Source organism: Condylura cristata, unplaced genomic scaffold, assembly GCF_000260355.1.
Source record: "Condylura cristata isolate star-nosed mole 26May11 unplaced genomic scaffold, ConCri1.0 scaffold00007, whole genome shotgun sequence".
Classification (NCBI taxonomy): domain Eukaryota; kingdom Metazoa; phylum Chordata; class Mammalia; order Eulipotyphla; family Talpidae; genus Condylura; species Condylura cristata.
In genome coordinates, this window is record NW_004567108.1 from 32,778,594 (window position 1) to 32,805,975 (window position 27,382).

Genomic DNA, 27,382 nt, shown 5'->3' on the forward strand with positions numbered 1-27,382 from the left:
TATTAAGGAGAGTTTTATTGTTAAGATAGATAGGATCTACAATTTTACTTCTATTCTTCAAGTCTACAAAAACTCTCAGAGTAAAGTTTTATTTATGTCTGTCATACCAGCAGACATATTATTTTAAATTGAGAAAGGGAAAGTTTACTTCTTGCCAAACTGAGGAAGAGGCGGTGGCACCTTAATATCTTGACCTCTCTCCAACTTCTTTTCACAATCCACCAGGTAATTGACTCCATCGATGACTATCTGAACAAGCTCAACCTTTGATAATGAAAAAGATGATTAATTTGCATAGAAGGCACATGCAATGCACTGATTGATCAATAATAATAATATGGGGACAAAGAAGACTTGTCACATTAGATGGAATTTATAATACACTTTTCCTTTGCATTATTTCCCTAAAGATTTTACAAGAAGAGGTGTCTAATGGTCCATTGTCAGAGATGGGAAACACAGAAATTAAGGTGTTACTTTCAATCTTTAGTTAAGATGGGGTTACTACTCTGTGTGAGAACTTTATATACACCTATATACACACATATATAAACCATTAACCATTAACATACATACATATACATATGCATACATATGTGTATACACACACACACACATATATATTAAATCATATATATATATAAACCATCCCAGATACTTTTTCCTCTGCTGAAATTTTTCCAAAAAAGTAGAACTACACAGAGTCACCCCTATGTTATTATTTGGCCTGAATTTAAATTTTGTGCTAAATTGCTTGAACACTGAATGTAGTTGAGATACTATTTATACACTGAATGTCTTTCTGGAAAATTATTCACAATCAACTGGTAATTAAATCACATTTTCACTGTAAAGGCAAGTTTGCCACTTAAAGGAACATTGTGACTTCTATTGAGATGAACATTTTAAAATTCCCACTTTTTAAAACTGTTAGAATTTTGGTTTAACAAATGTTTGTTCTGCTTAAACTAAAGCACCTCTACCTATGATTTCTTTTTCCTGGAATCACCTCCCAAATAAATTATTTGCACTACTCCTGACAAAAACACCCACATATGTGATTGATTTCAGATGGTATTAAAATATATGATATATCTTGAGAATGAAAACTGGAAAACATACCTTAGGCATGATGGAGACCAGGCCCCTCCTTGAGAAATGGTTGGGTTATTATTACTCAAAAAAACATATTTTCAATGTCTGGACCTATCCATCTAAGTGTTAATAGGGTACAGTGAGATGGGTTTCACATTCACCGCCAGTGAGACTCTATTTTGGTATAATTGTCTAGTAGGAAACTTAGTCATAATAACCCCTCATCTCATTGCAGAATTCCCTTCCAAGAACTATATCCTAACTAAATAATCAGAGTTGTGATTAGAATTTTGTATGGAAATGGTTAGAGTAATGTTAACTAAATACTAAAGAGAAATGTTAACTAAATACTAAACTATCTTCACTATGCTGTCATTAAATATATGTTTGAAGAATAATGTGGGGAAAGGTTCATGGTAGAATGCATTGGGGAAAGCTGAATGTCAGATACTAACACTTTTATTTTAAAAGTTTTATGAATAATTTTATGAATGGAAGGCAATTAGAATAATGTTCACAACGGTTACCTCAGGATTGATAGATTACATATGTAGTTTTGCTATTTACTACTTTGAGCATTTTTCTACCTACTAACTTATAGTTAGACTTTAAAAACATCTCTAGAGGTATCTACCTCATTTTCAGTAATAAAAGTCTAGTAATATTAGGAGCAGAGAGGGCTAGGTTCTAGATGCTCTTTACTCATCACACTGCACATTATTCAATAAACTTTAGAGGTTTTTTGTGATATTTAAAGACACATTTCAAATGCTTTACTAAGGCTGCTGACATAGAAGCTGAGAATATTTTCTCCTTTCCTTTATTGGCACAGATACCAACAGGACTGAAATATCCAAATGCAGACAGGGAAGAAAAGGCATTGACAATGAACAGATCTATGAGAAACAACTAAGCTAGTAAGAACTGTATGTTAAATTAATGATGGCCATAATATGTTCACTGGGATCACACTCAGAAAATTGTATTTAATAGGATTCAACAGCCTGTTCCCTGAGTGAGTTCTTTATATTTCATCTCACACATGGCTACAGATCTTTATATAGTTCATGGCCAACCCTGAGCTAACCGTTGTGAACATTATCCTATACAGCATATGTACAGTATTCACAATACCTTAGATATTATTTTATGAGCATAAACTTATGTATACATGTCCATACTGTGCTTGCCATGTTCAGCTCTAACAATAAAATTTTAGAAATTTTCAAATATCTAAAAGTGTCAAAGAGAGGATAAAAGTATGTGACATTCACCAGAAGAAATTCAGAAAATTCCACTATTTTGCCACCCTTACAGGGATACTACACATATTCTCTGACTTCACAGCTGTAAAGTACTGCTGTCCTTTAGCATCATGGAGCTTCTGCTGCTCAGGTCTCAGGACAGTTCTGGGAGCAGGGTGTGGTAAGAGTCCCACTGTGAGTTCCTTTACGTGCCTATACATCCATCCTCAGCTTGCTCGGTGCTTTCCCTGATGTAGCTTAACAATGTTTCAGTCAACAAGGCCGCATATATGAGGGTGACCACAACGGACTACCCCTTACACATGGGTGTGTAGGAGGCTATACCACCTCGGTTGTCACTGTACTCCATGACGTTCACACAACAGAGAAAACACCGAATGATGCCTTTCTCAGAACATACCTTCACCGTTAAGTGATGCATAATGGTACGACTGAATGAGAGGGTAACAGGATTCAGTGGGGAAAAGAAGGTCTTGAATATTGTAAATAAAATAAGACCCTTTAGGCTAGTTTTCCACCCCCTCTGTCTCTAAGGTGACAATTAGTTCATGTTTGGAAAGCGAGGGAGTTATTACCTCTGATCGACCGATCCGATCTATGTTTGAAATATCGTAGATGTCAGCCACTGCTGCGGTGTCCACACCACCTGTGCCACGCTTTTGGAGTCTTAAGTTCTCCAGGATCTTAGAAAAGCGTGGATCCTGGGACAAGGGATAATACTCAATGTTGTAAGAAGCAAAACCAATTTCACCATCATCTTCACATTCACTTAGAAAAGAAGTGTAATGAAAAGTGGAAACAGTTAATACTGACTCAGCAAATAGTTACTATGTACCAGGACACTGGTGAAAGTTTTAAACCTTACAATTCCATGAAATAGGAAACTAAGGCTCAAAGGAATTAACATGCCCAAGGTCAGAAAGCTAGGAAGCTAGAAGTTAACAGAGCTGTTATTAACTTCTATACTGTTTTTTTTTTTTTTTTGTATTCAGATACCAGTTTGGATGAGTTTGTTACCATCTGTATAACAATAGTCATTGATGTAGTTAAAATCATGACTTTAAATTATATCAAATAAATCATATGTTAAGCACTGAATAGCAAAAAGTTAATGACTTTTATTTTGGGTAAGAAGCACATTTTCCAAAATTGTCTTGCAGTATTTGTTTCACTGCTGTGTTGTGGCAGAAACTATTAGTTATGCACCAGAATCCTTTTTCTTCATCAACACAGGTAGAGCCGAGAAATGACCACTGGCTCAGTTCTCACTGATGGAATGAGCAGAAATGACATGTGCGACTCCAGACCCAGAGCTCAAATCTTTAAATGGAGACATCTACACAGTCTCTCCCCTTCTGCCAAACTGGAACATGGGACCTCACTGTGACTGTATCAGGGGGAAAATGTCCTATGAGAGGGGTAGAGGGGTCTTCTAGGTATGACTCCGAGATTAGCAGGTTTCAGCACCTAGGACCTTGTAAAAAAAAAAAAAAAAAAAAAAAAAAGCAAATTCTGGAGGTGGCCTAGCAATCTATGGCTTTTCAAGCCTCCAGGGATTCAGATGCAGGTTCAAGTCAGAGAATCTCTGCACCAGGAGAGAAAGAAAGGAGATGGGAGGTACTACAGGGAGCAGAGCTTGCGTTCCTATCTGCTCATATGACAGAGAATTTAAATTTCTTGTTCTTGAAGTTGCATCCTTTTCTTACAAATCTGAACTTTTGATCCTAACTGATATGAATACTTCAGAGGCAACCCTAAACATTTCCCATTATTTTCTATCACAGATGCAGAAAATAAGCATTAAGGAATGGCAGTGCCATTTTCTCCCTCCACAAAGCAGTCAGTCAAAGCGGATCCAGGCAGAACCCAACAGGGATGCCAGCTATGTGATGTTACCTTGCTGAGCTTTGGGATCTTAACGTGGACACCAGCCCGTAATCCTGTGCCAAGGTTTGAAGGACAAGTGAGAATATATCCTAGGCGCTCATTCCACATGAACTCCCAACCTCGCTCTTGGATTAACCGTTCTACCTACAACAGGAACAGATGACAGAGTTCTCAAATATCCATTCATTCAGCAACCCAAACACCAGGGAGATAAATTTGAATTATGTGTTTACTATGGATGAAATTTCGGTAGATTTACAGTTCTCCTTCAATAGAAAATAACAACTATCAGAATATGAAGATTAAATTAGATGAACCATGTAAATCACTGAACACAATACTAGCAAGTACTAAATAGTCAACAAGTGTCAGTTGCTATTTATTATTTTTCATAACAGGATAGTAGGACATTATAGAAATTCTCAGCATGTAAGTTACTATGCGCTCAAGTTACTATGAACACTTTAGTCACCTCTACATTGTCCTTATGCCTAGAAGAGCCAACAGCAATGTTAAAGAAGCCAGAAAATAACTGATGATACACACTTTCCCAAACCATTCTGAATTGGAAAAGGAAGCATAAGATCTTGCTAATAACAAAAGAGTCACCTCGCTTTTGAAGCACTGACGTGGGGGTGCCATCCAAAAGGTATAATGATCTCAGACTGTATCAGCCCCACGTTGTTAGTCACCAAAGCGTATTTTTTCAAGAATGGAAAGTAGATGATAATTATTTTAGGGAATATTCAGAAATCTCTAATAACATCTTACTTCTTTCAGTCCACGACAGAATCGCTCAAACACTCTTTTCATATTGCCTCCCTTTTCCATAGAGATTACCCTGGTGTGGTCTTCTTCATTTATCCAGATGAGAAATGTCTTGTCATAATTATGCCTAATGAAGAGAGAAATATGATATTGAGTGTTAATTACATTTGTTTCAACACATGAAAATTCCCATTACCTCTGTAGTTTGATTGCTTCATTTCACCTTCCTCATTTTCTAGATGGTCCTAATCTCTTAATTGTGCTTGAACAAGTATTACAAAATAATATTGCCTTGACAGAATAATGTGTAGATAACTCTAGGCTGTAAAAATGTCATGTTTTTGCCCAACAAGAATATAAGCTCGTTCCTCAGGCTGGGAGAACTGGGATAATAATAATTCAACTATGACAACATTTTGTTTTGACACTAACGAAAATATTTTGGTTTTTGATAATTTTAACCAAAATCTTGTGGTGCTTAAAAATAAACAAAAAGATTGTACCACAGTCCTAGATGTTTGGGGTACAGGAGATTTTACATATGTTTGCTAAATAGATCCTGCCTATCCACCCCCTCTGAACAGCTGTTCCTGAATATTTTTATCCCAGCTCCTTCAGGTAGTGTCATAATAACCTACCAACATACAGGAATCAAAGTGGACTGAGGACTGTTAGCCAAGCCAAAATATGTGTACACTTGATATCCATTCTTCCTTATAGGCTTGTGCTTAAATCCTCAATGTTTATTTTCCATTTTCTGCTCTGTAAATGTCATGAAGCAGATGTTCTACAAGGTCAAGTAATATAAAGCTAATTTTTCTTAAAATATAGTCTTTTTTTCTCATGCATAATTCATGCAAACCAGTGAACATTCCTACACATCTTAGAAACACCCCCCCCCACACACACACACACTCAATCTCTAAGTACTCTCTCTGCCCCATTCAGCTCAAGCTGAACATGCTGTAAAGTGCAGGCCACGGCAACGTCATGTTAGAATAAGCAGGCCATCGGAAGACAATCCTCTGCACACATGGCAAATCTGAAAATGCTATAACCATACCAGATTCCCCTGGCATCTGGCCAGTCACGGGCCATTCCAGCACATGTTAGTAAAGGGGATACTGGCTTATCAAACAGAAAGTGGTCCTGCAGGCCAAACGGGACAAAACAGAAAGAGAAACTGATGAGACCAGAAAAAATAGCAAGTGCCAAGTGGTCAAATTTCAACTTGCTAATAATGGCTGAGATTTTTTGGGCAGTGGTTTTCAGTTCCAACTGCCCACTAAAATAAACTTTTGATTATTTAATAAAAACAAACAAACAATCAAACTAATGTCAAGATCTCATCCCGCAGAGCTTCTGACTTAAATTATGATGGTGTGACCCAGACAGTGGCATTTCTAAAAGCTCTGTGGGTGGTTCGGGTGGTTTGACTGTACAGGTAAGTTGAAAAACACTGGCTTGGCCGAGATGGAGGTGCTGGTATGGACTCTATACACTCCACTACAATGGCAGAGTGACGATAAGTGGGGGGACACTTTATTACAAAGTTTTTTCCACATAGCTGTCCTCCTCTATTGCTGTCAGTACTGGTTTATTTATCATCATTCCTTCCATTAAAAGATGTTAGAGATGTGAAATAATTATTTAGGAAAAAAAGTAGTCACCATGAAAGCTTTCTATATGCCAGGTTCTATGTATACTGCATATTTCTACTTCCCTTTATCCTCATTAGCAGCACTTTGAGGTAAGTACAATCATTATGTTTCACAGATGATGAAAGCTGGGATTCTAATCTATCACACAGAGGAAGTAAGAGAGCCTAGACTCAAACTTAGACCTCTATGATTCTCAAGCTTGGCTTTAGCCAATGCAACATACACTCTACAAATCAAAATCAGTATTATGAGACTAAGTTGTTTTTTTTTTTTTTTGTAACTTGTATGTGCACAGTAAAAGTATGAATAGGACACCATACATTCATATCTGATGACACTGAGGTAGAAAAATCAAGAGAAAATAGGGAGAAGAGTCTTTCTACAAATTAAGTTGACAAGGATCAATCAAGACTTGAGCGCTGTGAACTGTCACTATCAAGGAGCCAGAAATGGCTGCTTACGGTAGGGGTGGGTGAGGGCAGGGAAGGAGGGGACTTGCTCTATCACCGCCTGGCCTGATGGCTGCAGAGATGAAGAGACTGAGGCCCACAGAATATACAGCTGCCCTGTCTGGTTTGGAAATGAGGTCTGTTTTGTGGCGTTGCAACTTCTGAAATGAGGGAAACTTGTCTGCTTGAGTTTAGTGGAAGTTACTTTTGAAAATGCCATCCTGCTTCCCCCTGCTGTGGAGAAGATCAGTGACAGACTCAGGCTTTGTCTATTCTAGTGCCGGAGTGAGCGTGGAGGACACACAGAAGCAGCAGCAACTCCAGCGCTGTCTGCAGCGTGAGTCGGACAAACTCGCTGCACTTCCTTTCCAGATTTTCCTAGTTTCCAGGACTCCTTTGGATTTGGTAATAGACCTTCCCGCATGTACAGATAGGGGTTCTATACCTGAGCAAGCACAGCCTCCATTTGGATCACCCCAAATACACTGCTCTCCAGCCCACCCACTGCCTATAGAGTTACCTATGCAGATTTTATCCAAAGTCTATTTCTGTGGCTTTAAGTTTTAAAGCCTCATCTTCCTTCCTTTTATTGAAAGGGCTGATGTCTGAACCTGGCAGAGCAAACCCCTGAGCTCTGGGCCAGGCCACCCTTGAAGCTCAGAGTGGTCTGGGCATCCCCCCTCTGGCCATTCAAGGTCCCCCACTCACATCGATAAGCCTCTGTTGATCCTGCTCCGTCATCTCCGACAGCTTGTAGTAGCGGCCAGCCAGATCTCCCTTGAGGCCCTCCAGGGCTGTGATGGCCACATTCTCCACCTCCCTTCGCTCAGCCCGGGTGCAGGCCGGTGGCAGGCTCAACCCGCGGATGCTGCGGCCCGTGCGCACCCGAGATGACAGCACATAGCGCTCATCAAACAGCCCATGGGTGATCTGCAAGCAGAGCACTGGGTCACAGGCGATCAGCCGCAGGCCACAGTCTGGCCATGCCACACGGGTTCCAACCTACTGATATGCAGTATAGCCTGCCGGTGCTGTGCACGCTTGCAGAACGGACGTGCAGGACCTTAGAGATAAGGGCAGAGCTACTTTCCACAGTACCATCTGGAGTCCTTCCCCACACTAGGCTTCAGAGGAAAAAGGAATTGCTTTAGGAAAGATCAAGTTATTGTCACTAACAGTACTCTACTGGTACTTATTAAAGGGGCAAAGACTGCTGGACCTTCCTGACCTCAGTGGCCCTCCAGGGAGGATGCTGTGCTTTCAAGGGCATTCCCGGGTGTTCCTCACCTTGGACTTTGGAGTGCCAGCTTCATGGGAAGGGGCTGCAGCTTACCTTGGAAGCATCCAGATCCGTGGGGTGCTTCATCACCTTGGGGTCATAGCCATTGTGCCTGAGCTTGATGACGGGGTCAAAAAGCTCAGCAAATACCTGCAAGAGAGAATGTGCTCCTGTTTATTCTTTATTTGGTCCATCTACTACTTAAAGGTAAGTCCTTTCCCTTGTCCTTTTTATTCATGAGTGTCAAAGCAGATGACATATCTCTCTTGAAATTATCAGTGCGAACATTATCAGTGCGAAGTGGGTGTGAAAGTGGATCATAGATGGTGATGATGATGAGGATGGATACAAGCTAGACCACAGAAAATCTCTTTGAGGAGCCTTGCCACTTGGGAGAGGCAGGACTGCAAAACTGCCATCTTAAACATCTTACCTCATGAATCTGCTCAGCTTACTGCCATCACATTGAGCAAGAAAACATTGTTTAAGGACTAGAGGGTTTCCCTAAGAAGTTTTTGTCTTTGTGGCATAAAAGAAGTTGTCAGATCAGAGGCTAAGTAGTTTTGACAGAAGGTTTTTGAGTTTAAAAATTTGTGGAAAGTTGACTAGATCAAAGTGCACAGCAGCAGCTAGGGCTAAACCAGACCCCTACACTATTGAGGAACTTCCCCAGCTCAACTCTCTTGTGTAAACTATATTTTTTTACAAAACAAAAATATCAGGAGATCCAGGTAAAATAACATTTTAAAAAGTCATAAGAGAGCAACCCTGCAGACTACAGGAACTATGAGAGTGAGGATGGAGAGTGTTGAGTCAGGGAGCCAGCTCTAGATGGACTCTAGGAACCCTGAGTTGCTCACCGCTACCAAGGTGGCCCCCTCCCTCCTCTTGGTGGCTGCCTTCACAGACAACTGCCTTCGACTCCCTGCATCAGAAGAGCATAGAGAGTGGACCTAAGCGGGTTGGGCTGCAGGTGTTTGCCACAACTAGAGACTGTTCCAGGAAAGGTGCCATCGAAGCTGAGCTTTGCTCTTAGAAGAACCACCCTGTACTTCTGTACTGGGGAGGGTGCAGGAGATTATGGGATTTCTCACAAGAGATGTGGCGAATTCAGCAGTCTGGGCTATAATGGCTATATAATCAGTAATTCTCAAACTGAACACACATGGAATGAAGACAGGAAGTGGTAGGGAGGGACCCAGGGACAAAATTTTGCTGTTCCTGCACACTGATAAACAAGAGGCTAAAAAAGAGAGAGAAATGAATGTAATCAAGTAAAAATGAAAACAGTGAACAACTATAAACCAGAGACATTTTATGGGGGTGGAAAAGGGAATGTGATCAGAACTGGGGCGGGAACAGTTGTATGGGACTATGGTGATGGCACTCGGGTGAATTGGTTATGGGAAGCCCATGGAGATTATAACTGAGGTGGAAAGTGCACAAAATGAGAAATGATTAAAAAAACAAACAAACAACAACAACAAAAAAAAAAAAACAAAACTAATGACTCTAGGCCTGAATACCGGTTGACAAAAATTTTTGTGGCCTATTCTATCTTTTCACTAATTTTTCCCTCAGTCTGTGCATTCCTAAGCTATCTTTCCATAGCTTGACAGGTTGGCTCCTCTGGGAAATGGGGAGTTATAGGCCCAGAAGAAGAGTCACAGAGTTGATATCAGACTTGTCATCCTGGAGCTGCGGGCAGGCAGCCTCCACCAGATGGTCACCTTAGAGATGTCACCACCACCACTGAACTGCAGCTGATGGGCACTCACAATTAGCAACAACTAATGGTCTTTGGCCATGTTCATGCTCCTTGCTTTCTTAGGCAGTAAAATTGAATTCCTTAGTTCCTGAACCCCCTTCCTAAAGCCTAAATAGACCCCTACCCCCAGCACCTTAGAGAGTTTCATGACCAGCGAGGTCTTTCCAGAATGTTCTTTCCTTGTCCTCATGCTAGTAAATAAACTCTGACTCCTTGCCTGCCCTCATTGGTGTGTGTGTAGATTCCTTTTTGCAATCCCAACCACAGACTCTTAGCAGCCCTTTCCTGGACTTGGAAGCAGGGTCCCTCACTTTATCCCTCTGATTTCTAATGGGTAGAACAGTGGACAGCACCTAGTTCCCACCCAGCTTTCTGAGAGTGTTGTGGGATATGGGGTCAGGGCAAAGGACCCATGGACATTTCCTGCCCAGTGACAGAAGTATCCTCTTCCTTCAGTAAAATCCAGCCATAAACATATTGCTTCCTAATGCTTCCTGGCAAATGTGCATCACCAATAAAACAAACCAAAAAAATATTTTTTTTCTGTACTAATCTAAAAATTCTGTCATGAAGCTCATTCCTTCATGAGGAGAGTTAATAGAGCAGCAACAAAGGAAGTCCTTCTCTTGGGAAGTTGCAGACTTTAAGCATCCCAGATGTTCTATAGCAATTGCTTCCCTTCTGGAAATGCTTCCCGAGAAGGCAAAAAGCTGGCTTCAGAGAACAGAGAAAAAACACTGGGACCAAGTGCAATCCCCCATTCTGGACCCTGCAGCTCACAGCTTTACCTCATAGGACTCCTCGTCACCAGCCACCATGCCTACAGTCTTTATGAAGGGGTGGCCGGGGTTGTCCACTCCAGTCTGGATACACTGGTCCAGCGTGTAGCCATTGGGTGTTGCCTTGTTACGTAGCTTGGCGTAGATGGACGGGGTGAGGCACTCTGCCATGCAGTTGTTGTGCTTGCGCAGATCCGGGTAGTCTGCACTGCAATCAGGAGAGGGAATTTCAGAGAGCAGTCCCAGGGATAATGGGTCTAAGACAGGACTTAAGGTTCTAGTTATCCTTCCACCAGTCTCTTCAGGGACACATGGCTAGAAATCATGCCCAGGATTCATGTCCTTAAGTAAGCCAAATTATAAAAACAAACAAACAAACAAAAAAAAAAAACACTGAAATGACAGCTAGAGAGACTTGCCCATGCCTGTGGAATGCCTGATGTTGGCTGTGGAGCCCAAAGTGTACCTCGTGTTCATATAATAAGAAGACAGGGTGAAAATAATTAGAAAATCAAGTGAAATCACATGCAGAAGTCTTTTTTTCTTAACCTAGAAGCTCTAGTGAAATACCATAGCATGTTTTAGTTACTTGGGTCCACCCTGGGGAACCCAGGAGTCTGGAGGTCGGTACTGAATTCATTTATTTATCCGACCCTCTAAGATGCTAGTGCCATGATTCCATTTGCTCTGTAGAGCAACAGTACCAAGTACCCCACCATTGAGACAGATGCTCATTATCTGTGGAATAACACAGAAAGAAATTAAATGGGGTGCTACTTTTTCCATGGGATATATATTCACTGAACATAAGATTTCAGGACTACCATAGGCTTAAACCCAGGTAATCTCACTCAGAAATTGCAGAGGTGCATAGCAGGAATCCTCTCAGAGATCCAGAGTCCCACAAAAGTCAGCTACTGACTCTGAAAAACACTTCAGGTTTTCCTCATCTCGTTCATTCACACCTGAATTTATAGAATCCCTTAATGTCAGCATTGCAGTCCCTTTATTTAATGTGAGATATCACACCATTGGCAGAATTTTAAAGGGCTGAGAAAACATGTCCATCTTCACACCACTTTTCCATTTCCCACCTGCAAAGTCCTTTAAAGCTGCTACCTAAAATCAGTACTATGTCATATTCCAGAAGGATGGGTCTGGAATTCGGGTCTTGAGCTATGCATTCAGCTGCACTAGTTGTGTGAACTTGGACACTTAATTTTTCTAATCCTTTATTTCATCACGAAGGGGAGTTAAGATGAACTTAATAGATAATGCTCCACGTAAAATGCTTATCTCACACAAAAGCACTCAAGAAATGTGAACAATGACTATTCTTACTATTCACCTAGACCAGGCTCTGGGTAGGCGAGATGCCTCTGCAGCTTCCTGTGCTCACTACGGGTCACTGTGCTTAACGAGTCTCAAAAATTGCTGTCAATCCGACTTCTGCTCCAAGGCAGAAACAGTGACCCTTGTTAACTGTCTCCAGTAGAAAATAGTATATTTCTGGCTGGCATCTGGAGTCACCTGAAAGCCTAAAGGACTTACCTTGCAGGGAACATCTTGTGCTGCCCCTGGCTTTCAGCACATACTTTCTGCCGGTTCAGGACATACCCAGTGGTCAGGGCACTGGTGCCCAAGGTGGCAAATAGTAGAGAGGCATTGCGGCCAGTCAGCAACTTAGAGAAGGCACTGGCCATCCTTCCTCTCAGGTGGGTGTCTGAAAGTTAGAGAAAGTAGGTCAGAAAGCTACAAGGAAGGCCCTGAAGCACAGCTGAGAGATCAACAGGCAAACAAAAAATCTATAGATGTGCTTTTGTTTTCTTCCTTCCTTGTTCCTCCACCCCTTCAGACTGCTTGAGGAAATCTGAATTCCCCAAACATGCCATTTTCTCCAGTAGTAAGATATACAGGAAAAATGAACAGAACCAGAGGACTTGTACTTCTGGCTCTCTGATAGACAGGCACCTTCATGTTCCTGCCACTGTGCAACAACTGCACCCTGCATAGGGTGGGTGGTCAGGCTTACAGGGTTAGGGGATTCTCGAGAACCTGTCTCCTACTTTGCTGTCCCAAATGAGTTGGTGTCAGAGCTCAGGATAACAAACTAAGCAGTTGAGGTATCTTGAGGTGGATGCTCATCGAGCATAAGGTCAGGAAAAGAGCAGTGAGGTGGAGCATGGCATCTATGATCCCCCCACACACACACACTGAACTAGGTCCCTCGAGAGGGGCTGAACTAATCCAAGGTAGTATCCCCCAAACCTGGCTCCTAGGAAAAGCAGAGCCAAATCCTCTCTTTAGAGAAAGCACACTCCATTTAGACCCTGGTGTCCTACACATTAAGGTAAAGCGATGAGTTCTCAGTCAGCAATCCCTAAGCACACAGTGGGTAGAAGTCAGAGTCCATAGGAGAAATGGCCATAACTTTAGACTCCCAATGATTTGGCAGAAAAGAATGTAGACCAATGCTATGGGAATGTTTAAAGAAGTGATGGACTCAAAGGATGAGCAAGCAAAGGAGACTATTCAGGATGACCAAGCTGGTTTAAAAGAGATCCAGAACTAATGGATACCATGCAGTTGAAAATATAATAAATGAAGTGGAAGGTAGGTCTAAGGAATTACCCAGAATGTAATCTAGGAGGAAAAGGTAAAATATAACAGCCACGTAGGATAGAATGAAAATGTCAAATACACATTTTGATTGAGGAAGACTGGAGAAAATAAAAAAGCCATTTTTTTAAGAGAAATGACTGGGAAATTTTCCCAAAATGATGAAAGACAAAAAATTAATATATATCTTCACCTAAATAAATAAATAACTTCAAAATATTGGTAACAAAGATATCAAGACAAGAGAGTAAAGGTGGTTCATCTACAAAAAATAACAAAGTTAGCCAAGTTTTTTTCAACATTGAACAGCGGAAGCCAGAGAAATGAGGTCTTTAAGGGGCTTAGAGACAATAATTATCGTTTAGAATTGGGAACTTAGTCAAACTATCTTTCAACAATGATAATCAAAATGTAAGATTAAAAGCAGATAATAAAAAGGAGCTATAAATATATATCAATTATATATTGAATATGTACTTTAGAACATTAGAAGCAGGATAGCCTGAAATGCAGATAAAATGAAGAAAACATCTGTAAATCAAAATAAGTGCTTATATAATATCAACAGAGGATGAAAACCAGGATAAGCCCAGGTAGATACCTTCTATGTTTGCTGTTGCTCAGAGATTAGAATGGTCAATTAAGTTACACCATCTCTCAGCAGGAAGCTATTTATGTGAGGTGTTCTATGGAAAACAATAGAACTGGTGCCTCTAAGTATTCTCTCACTCTACTTGTTTATGTGATGCCCAAATAAAGGGAGTGTAGAATACCTCCCTCCCCCCAATATTTAGAAGGTTCTGGAAAACTGCTAAAAGCTTAGGTGGGTTGAAATGTTGTATAGAGCCCATTGGTATAGCTGGTTGTGGCTGAAACGCTGAGCTACCCAGTAGAGGATAAACCCAACTAAGATGATTTTGGCATGGTCTTACACAAAAGTTCTAATAAAGGTTCTAACAAAGGTTCATTTCTTCCTTGATTACATTGGGATCTGGGATCAGTCCACTCACTTCATGTTTCCAGGATCTCACTTGGAAGTCTCTGCTAAACATCTTTTTGAGCAATACTAGGGAGAAACTAGCATGTCTCGGCTACAAGTAGCAATATCCTTGAAAAAAATTTAGAAAGTTATTTTCTACATTATGCCAGGAAATTAGACTCTCAGGCAGGCTTTCCTTTATTCTAAATAGAAGATTAAAATTCCCTTAATTCTGAAGACAACAGGAATTATTTTAGACATCAACAGTTAAGATAAATGGGCTATTTCTTAAATTTGCCCAGGGACTTGGAATGATCCAACATAAACCACAGGGCATGATTTTGAGCTGTGGTCCACCTCCTTATAACAGTGGGTGAGCGTTCCTCAAAGCATTCCACCCATGCTTCCTAGCCTTTACATGCAACAGATGGCACACACCTTCAGGTCAGTATTTTGTTGTCACAAACTTCCCAAACAGAGAGGCAATGCTGTCTTCTTGTAGTCCTGCCATAAAACTCACCATTGCAAAAGAAGCATTGCTCAAATTCTTTCCAGGCTGGATAGCCCACAAATTAAGCCAGGACTTGGTTTTTCTAAGTTAACAGGAAGTGCATTAGTTTCTAAGGTTCCTAAGATGTCTTGATCTTTATTTTTACTTCTGCAATTTGTTTGAACAATGACATTGAGATCACATCAGAATCTCTTGGAGGTCATAAAACTTAAAGCAGAGTTAGGAGGAAAAAGACGGGATAGTGGCAATGTGTTGCCTGCCAACATCTTCCATGGTGGTCTTCCAAAGTCTTCCCTGTGGTGATGAGTTGTGGGTGGGTATCTGATGCAAAATAGTAATAACTGAAAAGTCATAATATGCATATTTTAGTCTCTGTAAAGAATATGTATTTATGTCCAAGAGTCCCAATTTGCACTGGTGCAGGATTCATGCCAATAATCCTCTGGATTCTTTGGTCATAGTGAGTCCAGCAGTCTGGAATTGAAATTATTTACTACTCTGCTTTGAAGTCTTGTACAGATTTGATACTCAACATATTGGTGAAGTAAAAAATTACTGCCTCTTTGACTCTGTTTTCTTTTTCTCTTTTAAGACACACAGAGACATTGGATTTCACTAATGAAGCCCTGATAGGTAAATGTGGGTGTGAGATTGAAACAGGATCTCATTGAAAAGCTAGTGACCACGGGAACAGTTCTATCACACTCTCCAAAGACCAGAGCCAGGTTTGCAACAAAATCACATTTCCTCATGACATAACTAAATCTTGGTTGTATGTTCAAAGTTAGCCTTTGAAAGTGTGCACAAGTAGAGCTTTGCTATGTCTTACAGATTTATCTGTCTGAAGGCTTCTCAGTAAGCTATATAGATATCACATAGGCACTATCTGCAACTGAAACCCCTGCTGAGAGGAGATTCAACCTGCTATTTGCTATATGATGGCATGTAAATAAGTCAAACTGGATAGATATTTTATAAGCTGTAAGCTGTATCCATTAATGTAATATTTGGCTTTACCTATTCCCCAACCACTGTGATTTTATAAGCCAATGTATCTTGTGAAGTCAGTGAGACAGAAGTTTGGGGCATAAAGAAATGAGTACCCTAGCAAAACTTCAAATGTGTTGATTCCCTCTATGTCATGAGCATTAGTGGAAGATACTGAACTGTTGTGCTAAGAGATCATTGGATGCAATCATGTTTCTCCCTGGTACAAAGACTTGAGACTCCAGACATTATGGGCTTCATTCCTGCAGCAGTAGGTGCTCTCGGTGAGGCTAGGGAAGGACAATGCAATGGCAAGCTATTCTGAACTGGAATCGAACGTGTTCATGATGTGGAAGTGAAAGATAATAAAAAAAATCAAAGATGAGTGAAATTTCTGGGCATGTGAGCACGTCCCAACGGTAGATGCTGTAGACAGCGGTACATGTGAGCTGTCTGACAGCCTGACAGCTAGACTCATCACTGGGTCCTGACCTGTAGGATTCCTTGCGTGTTACCAGCTGACCAGACTCAAGGTGCTCTTCCCTCCAAACTGACTGTCCTGCTTCAACTTTCCAATCCATGCTGGCCCCTGTGACTCATGGCCTAGAGGGAAGGTGTGGTCATAGGGTTCCTCATTTCTGCCCAGAATCAGCACAGAGCCTGCTGGAAATGCAGGTAGCTTCATACCCTAAGGATTTCCTTGGGTTCCTCTCAACCTCCCAAGAAGCTCAGAGGGAGTTACTCTCCCAGACTTCCACTGTGTGTTTCTACTCCAATAGTATTTTCACAAAAAGGAGAAAAGAAGAAATGGGAATCACTGTGTGCCTGCTACCACAGGCACCTCATATGCTATTGTCCCCATTTTGGAGATGAAGTTAGACCTCTGCCAGCCAGATTCATGACTTTGCTGGGACCATGTCGCTAGTGAGTGGCAGAGAAGGAATATGAAGGGACATCTCTCTGACTCCACATCTGCCACAGCTATGCAACGTCTATCAACTGACAGATTCCGGGTAGCTCGGGAAAAGCTCTGAAAAATCAGAATTTCCACTGCTAACTTATGTTATGACCTCCCTTTTTTGTATAATCATAATATCAAAAAATATTGTAGCAACATCAGTTTGTAACTGGATTGCCTTAGCTCTAGATTGGCTGCTGGCCTAGGCAAAGTACAAGCTGAGCGGCTCCTGGCAGGAAATTCCTTTGACTGAAGACAAGGGGCAAGCTCCTGGAGAGATAAGACCCCAGAGCATTAAGACTCCTGGAAAGCTTCTTTGGTCTTTTTACAAAAAGCAATTCTTAGATAACTCCCAGGGCATAAGGACCCATGGACAATTTCCTAACATTATCAACACAAGTTTTGCTAAATGCAAAACTATGTGACTTCCTCTTAATTTACTCTTTTCTTAAAACAATCACTAACTACTCTCTGCTAGTCTTATTTAACCTCTTCCTAAAACAAACACTAGCTACTCCCTGCTAACCTTAAGTTAGCCATTAGCTTCTCTTTAGACTATCACTGACAACTCTGCTAACACAATTTATTCCTTCCCTAGGAAGGACCCCTAAATCCTTTGCTAACAGCTCATCCTTTCCCAGACCCTGATCCTTTAAGGTCATAGTTAAACATCCGTATACATGAAAGTTATCACAAAGACGTATAGTATAGTGTGCCATAAAGTGGCAGGAAGAGGATGCACTGTTCCCCTCTTCCTTTAAAACTTTTATGCTGATTTCTTATTAACTTACCTCATGCATTATTGTAACTAAATCTTGCTAAACAGTATAAATAAAGACCTGCAAAAAGATGGGCAGGCAAAAGTAGATGACTGGATTAAAAAGACGTGGTACATATATACAATGGAATACTACTCAGCAACCAAAAAGGAGAAAACCATGTCTTTTGCAGCAACTTGGATGGAGCTGGAAAAGATCATGCTTAGCAAGATAAGCCAGAAAGAGAAAGAAAAATACCGGATGGTTTCACTCATAGCAGGAATATAATGGACCAGGCGAGAAAATAATAAGAATAATGAACAACTACATACCAGAGACATTTTGTGGGGGTGGAGTGGGGAATGGGATCAAAAACGGGGGGCATGGGGAGGGAACTGCACAGGATTATGGTGATGGCACACGAGTGATGTGGTAATGGGAAACCCGTGGGGATTACAATTGAGATGGAAAAAAAAATGTACAAAATGATGTAAAAATAAACTGTTATAAAAAAAAAAAGATGGGCAGGAAGACTTGCACCCAATCCTGACTCCTGTGTCTTCCTCACGTCCGCTCCCCTCTCCCCTTTTGGAATCTCCCCACCCGACGCCTTCCCACCTTAGGGTCCTGCCTGTCTTGCCTCCAGACACCTCAATAGTTGGAGCTGGTCTCCAACACACTGCCATGTTCTTTTCCTGTATGAGCAACCTCCACTCTCCCAGCTGTGGCGAGGTGCCCCTTCTACCTCCCAGTCTGGATCTTCACAAGTGGTGCTGACCCCACCAGGCTGGCAAAGCCCACAGGCTGCTGACAAGAGAGCCTTGGCACAGACGCTCCTCAGATCTCCATCATGCACTGATGTCAATCAATTAACATTGGAATTCTTGTAATTAGGCCAGGGAAAAAGGGAGAGCCTTCCTCACAGTCATCAGATGGGCAGGTAGGGGCAGGGCACGTATGTAAGCAGCAAGCACATTGCCCAAAAGTGAGAGAGGAGGCAGAGTGAGAAAAGCAGTCGATGGCTTCCCATGAAAAAATCCACAAAGAATGAAGACATGAAGACTCTCCCAAACTGCTTCTTGGCACTGTCACAGCTTTTGTGACTCTGCCTTGAGGTTGAGCTTTTTCAAGAGTCAGGGGAGCCCAGTTGGTGGAAGGGAAAAGATGAGAGAGCTTGAGGGCAGGCTGCTGCTATACTGTGTCCCACTTGTCTCCGCAAAATCTCTCTGTGCTCTTCCAGCCCAACATGACTGCATTCTCTCTGACTGCTCATCCATTTGCACACAAACTGTGTGGTGTCTGACATCCGGTGAACTCAGCAGTGTGTCAGCTGTCACACTGAGGCACTGTCAGCTATGTTTGGATTGTCTTCCCAGCCAATGGTAATCAGGGTAGCTGCTCGATAAACATGTTTTCCCTAACTTCAGATCACTATTTGAGCAGTGCTTTGCCTAATTTCCAGAGGGAAGAAATCTTACCAGCCTCCTCTTTATCTCCTTTTCAGACAGTGCATGTCTGCCTGAAAGAATGGATCCTTTTCCCGGGATCTTTACCCCCAGGCACCTGACTGTGGTGCTTTCAGCTACTTCTTACTTTCAGCCTGCTATAAGAACCTCGTCTGGTATCCAAGCTAATTTACAATCAATTTTGGGATCTAGCTTCCCGGATCAAAACTCAAGATAAAAATCTGCTGACTAAATACATCCCTTAGTCACTGATTTTGAAATCTTATAAATAAAAGCCACCAGGTGAGGCTGCTAGACTGGTTGTCAGCATTGCCCTGCTCTGCAAGCTGTCCATGGCCTAGAGCAGCCTGGCACAGGCTTCTGATCTCTTTGCCACACTAGGCTGTCTGACCCCTGAGCCCATCCTCAAGGCTTTCTGGGGTAATATGGCAGAGCTTGTCCCACAGTTACCAGATGAGGCCTACCAGCAGAGGACGGAGCACAAAGGTGCAGGTGCTTCTTCTTTCAGGTCTGTTGCACACTGAGCAGGCAGGTGGGGAGGGAGGGGCCAGGTGAGGAAGGAAGGCCTCCTGCTAAGATTATGGAGGCTACAAGAAGACTTTTCTCACCAAAGATGTCTGAATTGGAAGTAGTCCAAATGCCACCTTGTTTCTGAATCTCTTCAAGGCAGCCTGGGCTCACCCTGCCCCACGGCTGACACAGGCAATGGCAGGGAGTAAGACAAAGACAGGTGTAGTCTCATGACCAGAGGCACTGAAGCCACAAAGTTACTTCTGATTCTCTATTGCCTTGAGAAAGCTAGTTCACCTTCTAAGTTTGTTTTCTCAAATAATATTTCCTATTACTATTATTATTCTGAGTATTAAAGACAAAATCCATATGGTGCTGACAGTAGCTGCCACTTGTTAAGTGCTAAACAGGTATTCACAGCTACTGTCATTAGTATTACTTTTACAGGTCACCTCTTGGTGCTGCCCAGATGTATTTAACATTCTCCCTTCAACTCAGCAAAGAGCTCAACTAAAGGCAAATGGATTTAGTGCAAGGGAAGCTGTCTGAGGATTTCCTTGCCCCTTCTGACAAACAAAGCATTGAAAGTGTCCCCTAGAAACTCAGGAAGGCCCCAGATAGGTAACTGTAGAACCTTTCTGGTTCAGATTCAGAATCAGGTTCTTCCCGCGGATCTTTCTGTCTGGAACCTTCTGTCCTGACCCTTAACGAGGTCACTTCCTGACCACGCCTTCTAGTGGCTCCCTGAGGCTCCTCAGCAAGACAGAGCCTTTCCCCTAAGCTCCTCTCTCTGCTAAGGATGTAGGTCCTGGTCCTGAATGTCACACCTGACCAATCAGGGGCATCTGGTCCTCCTGGGCTATGTATCCCTCTTTCTGTCTCCTAGACCACAACCCTCTGGGACTGTAGCTTGCTCCCGGGCAGTTCCCTCTCTTCAGACAGCTTTGATGTCTTCTCTCCCGAGCCCTCATCCACAGGATTTCTCATGCCTGCCACCTGCCAAGGTACATAAGAGATGAAGAACAGAGCCTTCTTTAAATCTAATGACACTTAGTGCTCTAAGTCAGGAATTTTGCTTCTGTAGACAGTTCAATAAAGGTCCATGCTAGCAGCCAAAGTGGGGTCCTCTTTCAGCTCTAAAAGATTCCTGCTCAATGATGCAAGGAGAGTTAGGGGCAGGAGGTAAGAAGAGGTGCAACTCTGTGCCCACAGAGCTCTACATCCCCCCCACACTGTGCCAGGGCAGCCTGCTGGCCTCCCACCTGGCTGTAAGCAGAGTCACAGGACTGTGCTGTGAGCTACCATAACCATTTTGGAAAGTGAACCAGGAAGCATTACTAACATTAGAAATGTGCACCTCACTGGTCCAGCACCACACTTTGGAAATTCATCCTAGAGAAATGAAACTACCAGTGTAAAGGAGACATCAGATGATTAAGGAAGCAAAGTAGTGGCAAAATAACTGGAAGTAACTCATTCATCAGCGGGAAAAGGGTGGTATAAAGTATGGTGCATTTAGATGACAGAATATTCTGCAGCTATTTAATTGTTAAATAGATCTTAAACTGTTAAACCCATTTACTTGGATGAACATCTATGGGCTATTCTTAGATTAAAAACATAGTAATGAGTACAAATGGCACTAATTTTGTAACGTTGATGTATGTATGTGTGTATTTGCATATATTTGGATGAACACAGAGAAAAGTATTGAAGATTATTCATCGAACTGCTAAAAGGGTTACTTCACAGAAGGGGGCTTAGAAATAGATTATTAATTTTTTCTTAATGGAACTCTGTGTTACTTCACCTGTGAAGATCACCATATGTTACCTATATAATAAAAAATATTAAAACCTAAAAATAAATCAACTGTATGTTATAAGATATAGATTTCTAGACTCCATCTTGTAGTTTCTACAAGAATGGGAGAGCCACTTGTGTAGTATGAGAAAATTTCCCAGGTGTCCCTAAAGCCAGCTGGACCTGGCAACCCAGGTACTGCCTACTTGGGCCTCAACAATCCCCTCTGCATAATGGGCTCATGCGACCTCTCCCTGGGTTGTTGTGAGGATAAAGTGACAGACTGCAGTAGGCAATGAATAAATGTGTCTTTTCCAAAAGACCCTGTGGAATAGTTATCAAAGCCACTGACTACCTGGCCAGCATGGGTATGCTCTCCTTTGAATGTTTGCTGGTTTTTGCTTATATTTTTAGGTTTTGGAGCGTTTTACTGAATGCTTTTATTTTGTAATTTCTCTGTGAACAAGACTTTATTTCAGAAGTCATGCACTTTCAGATCCACTGAAACCAAAGATCAGAATTTACAAAATGAACCTAACCAGTCCACTGGACACTGGACACCTGTACTTCTCCTGGGTCCCTCTTATCAGCATCTCCAAAGACAACCCTTCATCTATGGGCTTCACTAGACAGGTTCATCCACCTCTGACCTTCTGCACAGGCCCTTTCCACCTGGAATGCCCTTTCCCATCATGCATACTAGATGAAAATTTACTAGCTTTTAAAAAAATGAACACTGAACTTCTACCAAGCCATGCAAGGTGCATGCAACATTCCTGCCAAGTGGACATTATTTTGTGGATGGGGTAACTGAGAATCGAGATATTCTCAGACTCTTGTTCCAGGCCTGGGGTCAGCCCATTGAAATGCTAGGATCTGAACCCAGTCTTTGGCTCTGGATCTAGGCATGTTGCAGATGCAGTCCCCCACAAGTAGCCCTGTTGACCTAAAGAACAAGCCATTGTGGTGTTTCCCACAGAGCCCTCTACCCTGTTAGAACCCTAAGCCCACAGAAAGGGGTTTACTACTCCTAGGCACAGCACTGTCACCTCAGAGGCTTCCTCAGAGTCCCAGCATATATAAGCCTTTCTCTCTCCTTATCCTCAGGCTTCTTCTGAAGTGACCTGCATGCCAGGGGTACTTCCATCCACTTCACTCTGACACAGGTGCCCCGTGGGGCTGCCACTCATGCTGGGGATGCTGGGCCAGGTCACCTTTCCCTGAGGAAATGCTCATGAGCTTATATACTCTCTTCTTCATACCTGGCTCTTCCCTATTAAAGAAGTATGGAGTGCAGGGGTGGGAAATCATTCCTCAACCCACAGATATTATCTGCTTCAGTTTCCCTCCCTGGAATACCTCCTGATATGAAAAGCACCGTTTACAGCGTCGGGTTTAAAATCTGGCAGAATTTCTGGGCTCCAAACCAGAGAAATTCCTATATGAGGTATCATATCCAAATCAAAGCCAACGACTAGTGAATGTGGTTATTCCTATATGAGCCCTCGCCATTAAAAAGCAATATCTACATTACGCCCTTTGGCCAGAGTGTTCAAGAGCTATATGGATTTCTCTGTCTCAGCCAGATATACTGGGGGCCTGGCTCTTAGTCTAAGGACTTTATCTGGTTCTGTGACATCCTGGGATGTGAAGGCCTTAGATTCTGTAACTGTCTCAATTCTGAGCCTCCCGGTTGTCCTGAACATTCTGGATGGAGATACCATGAGTGCCTTTCTGCTGACTCAGAGTTATTTCTAGTCCCAGCTGTACACAGCGTCCATGTGTCTGAGCTCTTTGGACCGGGAGCACAGCTGCAGGCCAGGAGGAGCACCATGTGTCAGCTTTCCATCCAGAGAGTCACCCCAAAACAGAGGACGTCCTTGGGGTTGGACCAGCTCCACAGAACACTGAACAAATTCCCATGATGCCAATCTCCTAGGCCAGTGGAGAATGGCTGTTCTCTCCCAGTTCTAAGAGAGCAAAAGGTTCCGGTTACTTCACTTGGCTGGATATACAGACACCCTTATAAGCACCCTTGGGCATCTCTGTTCTAGTCAGCAAGTAGAAACTCATAGGCAGGGGATATTTACAGTCTTTCCCTGTAAAACAGAGGCCTTCCCAAGGCTCCTGGTGATGAAGACATTGAACCATTACCAGACTCATTTCCTGGGGGAAATTATTGTCAAGAAAATTCATCCAATCCTTTGAAATGCTGTAAAGGGGTGGATGCTCCTTCCTGACCAAGGGAAGAATTCTCTGTGGCTTCCCAGATAGGGATGAGTGTGACCGCCAACAATCACATTCAGAACTGACTCCCTGGATCAAGAATTGCTAGAACGCTGACACAAGTTTCCATGTGTTTTCCTCTGGGAAGACAAAGGGATCTTTCTTGGGGGTTGTGACACAGATGGAGACCAAGAGCCTCTGAGCCAAAAGCAAAGTCTGTCTCAGAACTAACTCCCTCTAACCTCTCAATTCCAGAACTCCCCATTCCTTATCTCACCCTTCAACCTACTATTTCCTGAGCCCTTCTCAGCCATCCCTTTAGGAAAACTGGCCAGGCCTATCCCTATAGCCCATTCTCTATGGATGTGATATGAGTATAAAGCTATCAGCACATGTGGTGCTTGCATGCTTTGCTGAAACAGTGTTTAATGTACAGAAGGGTGAACTTTAAAAGTTGGGGTCTTTTACCTGCACCCCAATGTTTATTGCTGCTCTATTTACAATTGGAAAGACATGAAAACAACCCAAATGCCCCAAAGTGGATGGCTGAATAAAAAAAAGATGTGGTACAAATATACAATGAAATATTACTCAGCAATCAAAAAGATAAACTCATGCCTTTTGCCGCAACATGGATGGAGCTGGAAAAGATCATGCTTAGTGAAATAAGCCAGAAAGAAAAGGAAAAATACCAGACAGTTTCACTCATAGCAGGATTATAACAGAACAGGTAAGAAAACAATAATAATAATAATGAACAGCTATATATCAGAGACATTTTACAGGGGTGGAGTGGGGAATGGGATCAAAAACTGTGGGGGGAGGAAAATGCACTGGACTATGGTGATGGCACATGGGTGATTTGGTGATGGGAAGCCCACAGGGATTAAAAAGATGGAAAAAGTCACAAAGTAATGTAAAAATAAACCACTATATATATATAATTTTAAAGTTGGGGTCTTTGGGAAAATGCATCTATCAAGCAGAAGAAGTGGGACACTCAAATAGCCTAATGATACTCAAGTGTCCTCAAGAACCTGCTTAGTCAGGAAGCCTGCTTGCCAAGTTGTGGTGATGGTTGTGTCCTCCACAGGAGAAGAGACCAAGGACACTACTTCAGAAACACGAGTGTGAGAGCTATGGACAGGAGCAGCAGCCCTCTGGAAACAGTACACCGGTGAGCCAGTGTGGCCTTGTCAAGTGGGCATTAACTGCCACCTCACGTGATTCCAGCTGACCCTGTGGGGTGGGGGGTGGAGCACACGTGTCCAAGAGCCAGGGAGAGAGAAGGCAGTACTGTTGAGAGCAGAATGAGACTGGCTTGTTTTGACAAATGTTTCTCTCCACACATACCAGAACATTCGAAGGCTGAAATGTCACCCACTCAAGGGACAAGAACAGGGTTGACAGTAACCCCAATCTGGTCAGTCAACTGAGCAAGCAAAGGACAGGCTGTTGCTGAGATGAAACGCAATTAGGGTAATGCTGCGGCATTTTTACCTTCAGGTGTATGTGGGGGGGAGGGAGGGGATGACAGTTGACTCGTTAATAATGTGCTAGCATATTTCAAATTTTAACCTCTAACAATAATAGTAGCTACCCAGTTTGAATAGGCTCCAGCATTTAGACATACTAGTAATTAGCTCACAGTGAGGGCCTCGAAAAGTTCCTTTATTGGTTAGTTTCCCCCAAGTCACCGATTTGCACCTAGGTGACTTGATGCAGGTAAAAGGTTCCAGAAAGGAGTGGATTCGTCTTTGCAAATGACAACGGCAAGAAAGTTGAAGGTTAAAGTTTCAAATTATTGGCTTGTCAATTTTTTTCCGCTAAGAAAAATTCCTGATTCTCTGTGAAAAAAACAGGCATTTCAAGCAGCTGACATGGGTTCCCACCCCTCCTCCGGAGCTGTACCCCTGAAGGTTCATCTGCTGCCCTGTGTGCAAAGAGATGGTTGCTAATGCCAAGAGAGCCCCCCTCGCCCCCCCCCCGGGCTTCTTTAGAGAGTTACAAGGGGGCGGGGTGGGGGGGCTGCGCCCCAGAGAACTAACTTTGGACGCGGCCCCGCCCGCCGGCCCTCTTCCGCTCGAAAGCCCCCAACACACTAGCTTCAGCACCTCCCGAGCTTTTGGAGCAAGGATGGTCTCACTGACCTTGGAGCCGGAGCCTCGAGCGTCCCGCCGCAAGCACCACGCCAAGAAGTGCCGCGGAGCCGAGATGCTCAGTGCTAGAAAAGGCCACGGGGCGGGGCGGGGCGGGAGCGGAGGGGCGGAGCCAGGAGCGTCGCAGCCAATCCGTGTTTCCCTCGGGCTGCGCCTGCTCCCCCGCGGTGTCCTTGAAGGCCTGTTGCTGACTTTTATCTCAGGACTCTGAGCTCCTTCTAGCACCTGCCCTTTCTCTGAAACGTTTCCTGCCCCCAAGCCCAGTCCTGGAGGTTGCCTGTCCCAGGGCTCCAGAGGGGTTCTTGGGCTTGGAGTCCGCTGATGCTGCTCAGACTTCAGGTCCAGGCCGTAGAGTGGAGCCGGCTGGAAAGACTTCAGCACCTTTAGACTGATTTCTATTCTATTTTCCCTCGGAGACTATCCCTAGGTCCTGGTTAGCTCTGGAGAGTGTCTCTCATCCCTTCACCCCTATTTAAAATGTGAGACGATGTCTTTAAGCTAGTGGGATTCTGAGCCAGGCACTGGTAGAAAGTATCAGTCACATTTTTCTTCTAGATCAGGCCATCGGTAGTAGCTAGACAAACTCACCTATTCCACACCAGTTTAATATACCACCCAAAAGGCCTGGCAGGCCATGTCACAGCTTAAAATAGCCCTCCTTGGGACATCCACCGCAAACCGGAAAGGTTGGCTGTAAATAGCAATGACCCACCAAGACTTTGGACAGCAGCCCTGTCATCACAGAGGGTGCTGCAGAGGCCTCTGGTGATAGTCACGTATCCTGCTTCTATGGCTAGAAGCACACCACCAGCCCATTCCTTTTCCTTCCTTGTCAGGGCCCAGCCTTCCTTCTCAGAAGGTATGATGGGGGTTGGAGGGAGGACAGGAGTGGAGGTCAAGAATAACTTCCCAGCTAAAGTAATTCTCTTTCAGAGTATCCTAGTTTTTAGATCACAACCCAAAGCAAAATATTTTCCCTTTGCATGGGATCTAGGAGAGTACCCCAGCCTGCTAGGGGCTGGAAAGTTTTCTGACTTGGGGATGATTATATGGGTGCACAGATACGTAGAGATTCTTCAAATTGTATACTCATGATTCAAGCATTTGACTGCATATTGATCATACTTCAGTTAATATATATGCCTTTATTATGGCCTAGCTGCTACTGAATTGGAATTTTTACAAAATGATATCCTTTTGACATGTGATGTACTTAGGTATTTTCTAGCTTTTTCTTTTACTTCATCAAATTATAGATTGGACCAACTGAACTGCCTGCATGATTCTGTAAGGAGTCCCAATTTGCATGTTCTACCAAGACAGACCATTGTCTCTTCAGCCCCTGGGGGAATGCCTTGGGGTGGAACAGGCAGTGAATTGGGGTATGTGGGCTGACAGGTGCTCAGTCAATGGCTCTGCAGATGCGGGTTGGGAGGAGTCTAGGCTTATTTCTTC

The 27,382-nt window shown here is 43.0% G+C and overlaps 1 protein-coding gene across 1 annotated transcript; it reads right to left on the reverse strand.

Annotated features, from left to right (window-relative positions):
• CKMT2 (creatine kinase, mitochondrial 2 (sarcomeric)) lies at positions 1–25,963 on the reverse strand. The gene is made up of 10 exons (XM_004678167.2): positions 25,919–25,963; positions 12,503–12,674; positions 10,961–11,159; positions 8,459–8,554; positions 7,834–8,055; positions 6,079–6,164; positions 5,019–5,142; positions 4,257–4,391; positions 2,936–3,061; positions 1–264 (listed from the first exon to the last, which is right to left on the reverse strand). The coding sequence occupies exons 2-10, from the start codon at positions 12,652–12,654 to the stop codon at positions 145–147; spliced, it is 1,260 nt and encodes a 419-aa protein (XP_004678224.1). The 5' UTR covers positions 12,655–12,674; positions 25,919–25,963; the 3' UTR covers positions 1–144.
• Between the last annotated feature and the right edge of the window lie 1,419 nt (positions 25,964–27,382).

Coding starts and splice junctions, on each gene's coding strand:
- CKMT2 (XM_004678167.2), bottom strand. CDS start 12,654: ATGGCCAGTGCCTTCTCTAAGTTGCTGACTGGCCGCAATGCCTCTCTA. Junction 8,555..10,960: donor GTGACGAGGAGTCCTATGAG/GTAAAGCTGTGA, acceptor TCTCTCTTGCAG/GTATTTGCTGAGCTTTTTGA. Junction 6,165..7,833: donor ATCAACAGAGGCTTATCGAT/GTGAGTGGGGGA, acceptor TTTGGCCTGCAG/GACCACTTTCTGTTTGATAA.